Source organism: Mytilus trossulus, chromosome 5, assembly GCF_036588685.1.
Source record: "Mytilus trossulus isolate FHL-02 chromosome 5, PNRI_Mtr1.1.1.hap1, whole genome shotgun sequence".
NCBI classification, from domain to species: Eukaryota; Metazoa; Mollusca; class Bivalvia; order Mytilida; family Mytilidae; genus Mytilus; species Mytilus trossulus.
This window is the reverse complement of record NC_086377.1, coordinates 33,707,011-33,713,408: the sequence shown is the minus strand read 5'-3', so window position 1 is coordinate 33,713,408 and position 6,398 is coordinate 33,707,011. Positions and strand designations below refer to the sequence as shown.

The window sequence follows — 6,398 nt, the reverse complement described above, 5'->3', positions numbered from 1 at the left end:
AGTCTCACCACTTGTAATACTTATAATATAATCATCATTATATACATGCATACATTGAATAATACTGTTATTTTATAGATTTAAATTAAAAAAAAAGTGCCATTATATAAAGAATTATGAGAGACTATAGAAATCATTATGTATAAATTATAACATGCACTTTTCCATATTGGCCCTGGTATCATCTCGAGACTCCCATATTGGCCTCGAAGCTTTACCCCGCTTCCGGATGCGCTATTGTCTAGCTATGCTGAAGGCCTTTGGCTGTTATATACATTTGTAGTCTTTGGCTCTTTAGTCGGGTTGTTATCTTCTTTGAAAAAATCAGGTTCAATTCTTAATGGGTTTTTTTTAACACAAATATATAAACTCTATATATTTCCCCCCGTTTTTTTTAAGGGTGCACACCGCTCAATCGATAATTTTGTAGTTTTGTGGGGAGCACACTGCTAAATCTGTATTTTTTTGGGGCGAGCACACTAATGAATGCCATTGATGGTGATGATTTATTTCCCCGAGGGTATCAAAAGCCCAGTAGTCCGCACTTTCTGTACTGACACGATTTGATTTGATTTTTTGATTTTAAACATATTTTATTCATTAAGATATGAAAAGGATTGAGCAACAGGCACAGCCTATACATAAGCAACACGACGGGTGCCGCATGTAGAGCAGGATCTGCTTACCCTTCCGGAGCACCTGAGATCACCCCTAGTCTTTGGTGGGGTTCGTGTTGTTTATTCTTTAGTTTTCTATGTTGTGTCATGTGTACTATTGTTTTTCTGTTTGTCTTTTTTCATTTTTAGCCATGGCGTTGTCAGTTTGTTTTAGATTTACGAGTTTGACTGTCCCTTTGGTATCTTTCGTCCCTCTTCTATAAAAGCTCTCTCCATAATACATGTACAAGGTATGATTCAATTACAACAACTGTATTTAAAATAATGCAGTTTAGGAAAATAACGATTCGAAAATAAGTATAGACCAACGGATGAGGTGTTCGTGCAATCCGGCAAGGTATGACCGAGGCTTAAGGAAACAGTTATAATGGACCAAATATGTTGTTAGATAAAAATCACTAAAAGAAAAAACTCACACACACACAAAAAATAAACTATAGCAGCTTTTTTTCACCTTTGTTAAACCATCTAAGTACACACAAATGTAGAAACATGCCTGCCTCGTTCGTAAAAAAAGGTCTTTGGTTTGATCCCTAGTCGATTATATCTGTAAACATACACATTAGAATATGCTGTGTGTCTTGCAAGCATTTGTCCTAACTGATAAACGAGCAAAGTCTGATCTTCTCGGATTTAGAAAACACGTACTATTAGTGAGAATGTCTTCCTGTGGACTGCCTATACCTTATCATCGTGCACACCAAAAACTCCAACGGTGTTTAAGTCTTATATAAAGTAGAGTGTCTATAATTCATGTCACTGTATTACATACTCCTATTCTCATATCCATGTAATATTTGCTACTGTTATCTCTTAATTTTTTGTTTCGTAATAATTTTCTCCATTCTGAAATAAATATTCATGACGAACTATTTTCTTGTTTGAGTAGTATTTGTTACTTTGTGACTCTAACTTAAAAGTTTCTAGAGTTTTTGTGGCTGTCCTGTCAAACAAGTCCCACGCGCAGAAAAGTTAATTCCGGGAATGCGTTGCATGTGGCTGTAATTGATCACCTCCTATTAGTGTTTTTCCCTTATAGAATATAAATAGTTTTGGTAACAAAAGTTTCAAACAGATCAACGATTGAAGTTTCTATTTTCACAATTAACAAGCACGATCAATTCAGTTTTTAATGCCAGGTATATTGATAAATATGTGTAAGATTTACTAATTTTGGAATCTAAAGAAATGTTTATTAAACAAACAAATTTGATTGTCTTGACAACAGATTTACAAGATCCGTGTATAACAATGCTTGTGTCATTTTGGTATTTTGAGAATAGTTGTTTCATTGGCAATCATACCACATCTTCTTTTTTATATTAGAATGGTGTGTGCGTGTTTGAGTTACGAATTGAAACACAATATCATTTCTGTTCTGTATATATATCTTCAACATGTTTACTTTAAAAACAGAAATTGGATACCATTATCATCTTATCCTGAATTTTTAATAAACTACGTCTTTGACTGATCTAGCTCAGATAATCGAAATGTGGAATAAGTCAAAGAGACGACCAAAGAGCATAACATAACACAAGGCCGGCCATCAATCGGACTTCAACGCAGCGAAACTATTCTCCATTTAAAAGCAGACTCCCTTTCACAACTAAACAATTTTGCGGTATGACTATGAAGTATTGGCTTTGCTCATTGTTGAAGGCCGTACGGTGACCTATAGTTGATTATTTCTATGGTCTCTTGTGGAGAGTGGTCTCATTGGCAATCTTACCACATCTTCTTATTTTTATATGTATACTAGTTCAGCAACTGTAGTTTATTCATTACAGTTACAAATGTGGCAGAATTTTAATGAGCAGTGCATCAAACAATCAAAGAAAGATAACGAAGAACGACCTGAACGGAAGCTTCCAGAATGGTTAGAACAGTATATAGAATATAAATTTAATTTGTATGATAGAACAGGTGGGTAAATTTTACAATCTTTTATTAGTGAAAAGTTATCATCGAATATAACTCTCAAAAACTACCATAAAAGAACGTCTTCTATATAAAAAAAGAAGAAGATGTGGTATGATTGCAAATGACAAAACTATCCACAAAAAAACAGACATTAACAACTATAGGTCATCGTACGGCCTTCAACAATGAGCAAAACCCATACTGCATAGTCGGTCATAAAAGGCTCCGATAAGACAATGTAAAACAATTCAAACGAGAAAACTAACGGCCTTATTTATGTAAAAAAATGAACGAAAAACAAATATGTAACACATAAACAAACGACAACCACTGAATTTACAGGCTCCTGACTTGGGACAGACACATACATAAATAATGTGGCGGGGTTAAACATGTTAGCGCATGTGTGTGCACCCACGCCAGTACCAATTGGGTCTTCCGTTTCGATGCGCGTGACATACAATGTATGTGTAAGAAATCATGTCTACTCGGACTCGAAACTTCAAATCTTATTCCTCGTCTAGGGAGAATACCACGTGTTTTTAACGTCACACAATCATTGCATTAATTATGATTGTCCGCATGTAGTCAGTATTGTCCGTACATATGATCCTTTTCTTTTTAGTGGTTATTTTAATTATTCGCCCTTGTTTTATGAACTTAAACGAATGAAACCTTGGCATAAAGTTATTAGAGGATTGAACGCTCACACAATGTTTAAAGACAGTACATACCGTATATGCATTTCCAAAGTCAGAAGCCTGTGATTCTTTGATACATGTTGTCATGCGTAGTTGTCTGGCATATTTGTTTTCGTTTATTTTGTTAGCAAAATGCAGACCGTTTGTTTTAACTTATTTGAAATATTTTACTTTTTTTGTCATTTCGAAGCCCTTTCTAAACCAAATGAAACTTGTAAGATTACTGAAAATGGCACTAAAGAGCAACAATCAATTGATAACTATATTGAAAAGTCTCTTTATTTTTGTTTCCTTGAGGTGGTACCTAACACTACAAGGAGATAACTCTGTAAAATAAGCTAAACGTTTTAATTACGTTGTGTGTTAAGGGAATATAAATCTTCTCAATGATCAAAATTAGTGTTTATCAAACTGCTATATAACCAGTGCAATATTTCTGAAAAATGGTTGATTCAAATTTTTGTTATTTTTTTATTTTTTCAAAGGGTCAAAGTAAATACTTTGTCAAAATTTTATAAAAATTTAACGAGCAAATTTTATTTTATCGTAGGTGTTGGATACCATCTTAATGTTTACAAATTCAGTATTATTATTACTACGTACAGGTGATGGTAAAATAGATGCCGAGGAATTTGAATATGTCTTATCAGATTTCGGTGTTCCCCCTAAAGATGCAAGGTGTGCATTTCTGATGTTTTCATGTGTAAGTATTTTCAAATAAATATAGGAATAGTTATCAAAGTTACCAGGATTATAATTTAATAAGCCAGACGCGCGTTTCGTCTACATAAGACTCATCAGTGACGCTCAGATCAAAACAGTTAAAAAGCCAAACAAATACAAAGTTGAAGAGCATTGAGAACCCAAGGAAGACGTGGTATGAGTGCCAATGAGACAACACTCCATCCAAGTCACAATTTATAATAGTAAACCACTATAGGTCAAGGTGATGTCTTTCAACAATGAGTCTTGGCTTTCAACGAATAGCATGCTATGAAAGCCCCCTCAAATTACTAGTATAAAACCATGCAACGGTATGTATGGTGGCTGGCTGTCAAACTTCCAAATTATTTGAATATTCAGACCGATAACAAATATATGCGAGACTAATATTAACCATGCTTTGTATTTGTCCGACAAGCTGAACCGAATTTTTAAAGTGTTTTTTTCGTGATGTAACAATCCGCGGCACGCTATCACGCGAAAAGCAATGCGATTATTATTCTATGTTCAGTTCTTCTCTTTTACCGTTTCTTATGTACATATGTATCAAACCTATAAATCTGCCGGTATTATCCGTGGCGGATCCAGAAATTGTTATAAATGGAGGCCAAATGACTGCCTAAAAGGGGCCCACTCCCGTCACGGTTCAATGATTCTCTATATAACTAAACACAATTTTTCAAGAACAAAAAAAGGCTGGGGGTTCCCGTTTCTCTTTTAATCTGTGTCAGAGTATGATAAGAAAAAGCTTATAAACGACAATGTCACAGCAAGTCAAACTACAAACACTACATAAGACATCTGATCATTGCAAGTACAATTGCTACATCTTGTTGATAATTTGGTGGTTTTCGTAAAAAAAAAAAAAATTTAAAACAGTCTAAATTTTGTTTACATTATTTACATAAAAAATGTATATCTGGTTTCTACGATGAATTAATTTGTAAACAAAAGTTAAAAGGACGATAACTGTATCCTTCGTCTGGTTGTTTAGTTTTGAATATAAATATGGAAATTGTTGAAATGTACCCATTTATTTATTTTAACTCCTGTGTAATATGATAAAATGCTATATGCATCTACATAACGTAAATGAATAAACTCATCACAGATACTCGGACTAAATTTAGTATATACGCCAGTCGCGCGTTTCGTCTAAAAAAAGGACTCATCAGTGACGCTCGAATCCCAAAAATTTTTAAATGCCAAATAAAGTACAAAGTTGAAGGATATTGAGGACCAAAATTCCTAAAAGTTTTGCCAAATACAGCTAAGGTAATCAAACAATTGTTTTTCTCTTTCAGAACAACACAAAGAAAGTGGATTTAGATTATTTCAAAGACTATTATAGATCAGATGATATTAGTGCCCTAGGCAACTTCATCACAGGAAAATTAGATTTCAATGACTGATGGTTAAGACAGAATGACTTTATTGTGCAATTGTTACTTCACATATGTTACTGTGGATTCATTTATTTTCGTGGCTATCAATTTATGTGGATTAAAAAAAAAATTGCATGCTCGTGGATATCTAATTTCGTGGTATTTCCGAAGCCTGCATACAAGCCTATAGAAACTTTGTTATTCGTTGAAAAATTAATTTCGTGGTTTGACTCTACCCACGAAATCGACGAAAATTGGTATCCAACGAATAATAATGAATCCATAGTATACACATGTTCCTCTAATGAATCATCATACCGGTACCCCCTGTTGTACATTAAAACTGTCAGTGACTGTATGGAAAATATTTTATCATTAAAATGTAAATATTTTAAACATATATTGATTTAATTGAAGTATGACAATTTGTACGCAACAGAGGGACAAAAGATACCAGAGGGGCTGTCAAACTCATGCCCGAGGGGCAGTAAAACTTCTTCCGGGTGCGGGTATTTCTCGCTACATTGAAGACCTGTTGATGACCTTCTGCTGTAGTTTTTTTCTTTGGTCGTGTTCTTGTCCATTCGTTTTTGATGCGTTTTGTTTTTTGATTTTGCCATGTGATTATGGACTTTCCAAATTGATTTTCCTCTGAGTTCAGTATTTTTGTGATTTTACTTTTTTTTTGACACATTCCCCATTTCCATTCTCAATTTTATCATAGATAGAAAATAAACTGGCAACGCCATGGCTATAAAAATGAAAAAGACAAATAGACAAATAATAGTCCACAAGACGCAACATAGAAGACTAAAGACTAAGCAACACGAACCCCACACATTATAAACAATCTTAACTTTCATTGGCAATCATACCACATCTTCTGTTTATAAAAACTCAATCTCTAAACATATGGTTATCTATGTTTCAAAATGTTCTTTGTAAAAATTAATGATTTTTTATACCAGGTACTTCCTATATCTACCTAA

General features: G+C 33.9%; 1 protein-coding gene across 1 annotated transcript; it reads left to right on the top strand.

Moving 5' to 3' along the window:
* The first annotated feature begins 2,428 nt into the window (after nt 1-2,428).
* LOC134717880 (calexcitin-2-like) lies at nt 2,429-5,480 on the top strand. The gene is made up of 3 exons (XM_063580378.1): nt 2,429-2,603; nt 3,907-4,004; nt 5,329-5,480. Exons 1-3 carry the CDS (start codon nt 2,429-2,431, stop codon nt 5,434-5,436), a joined length of 381 nt encoding a protein of 126 aa, XP_063436448.1. The 3' UTR covers nt 5,437-5,480.
* Nucleotides 5,481-6,398: the final 918 nt, after the last annotated feature.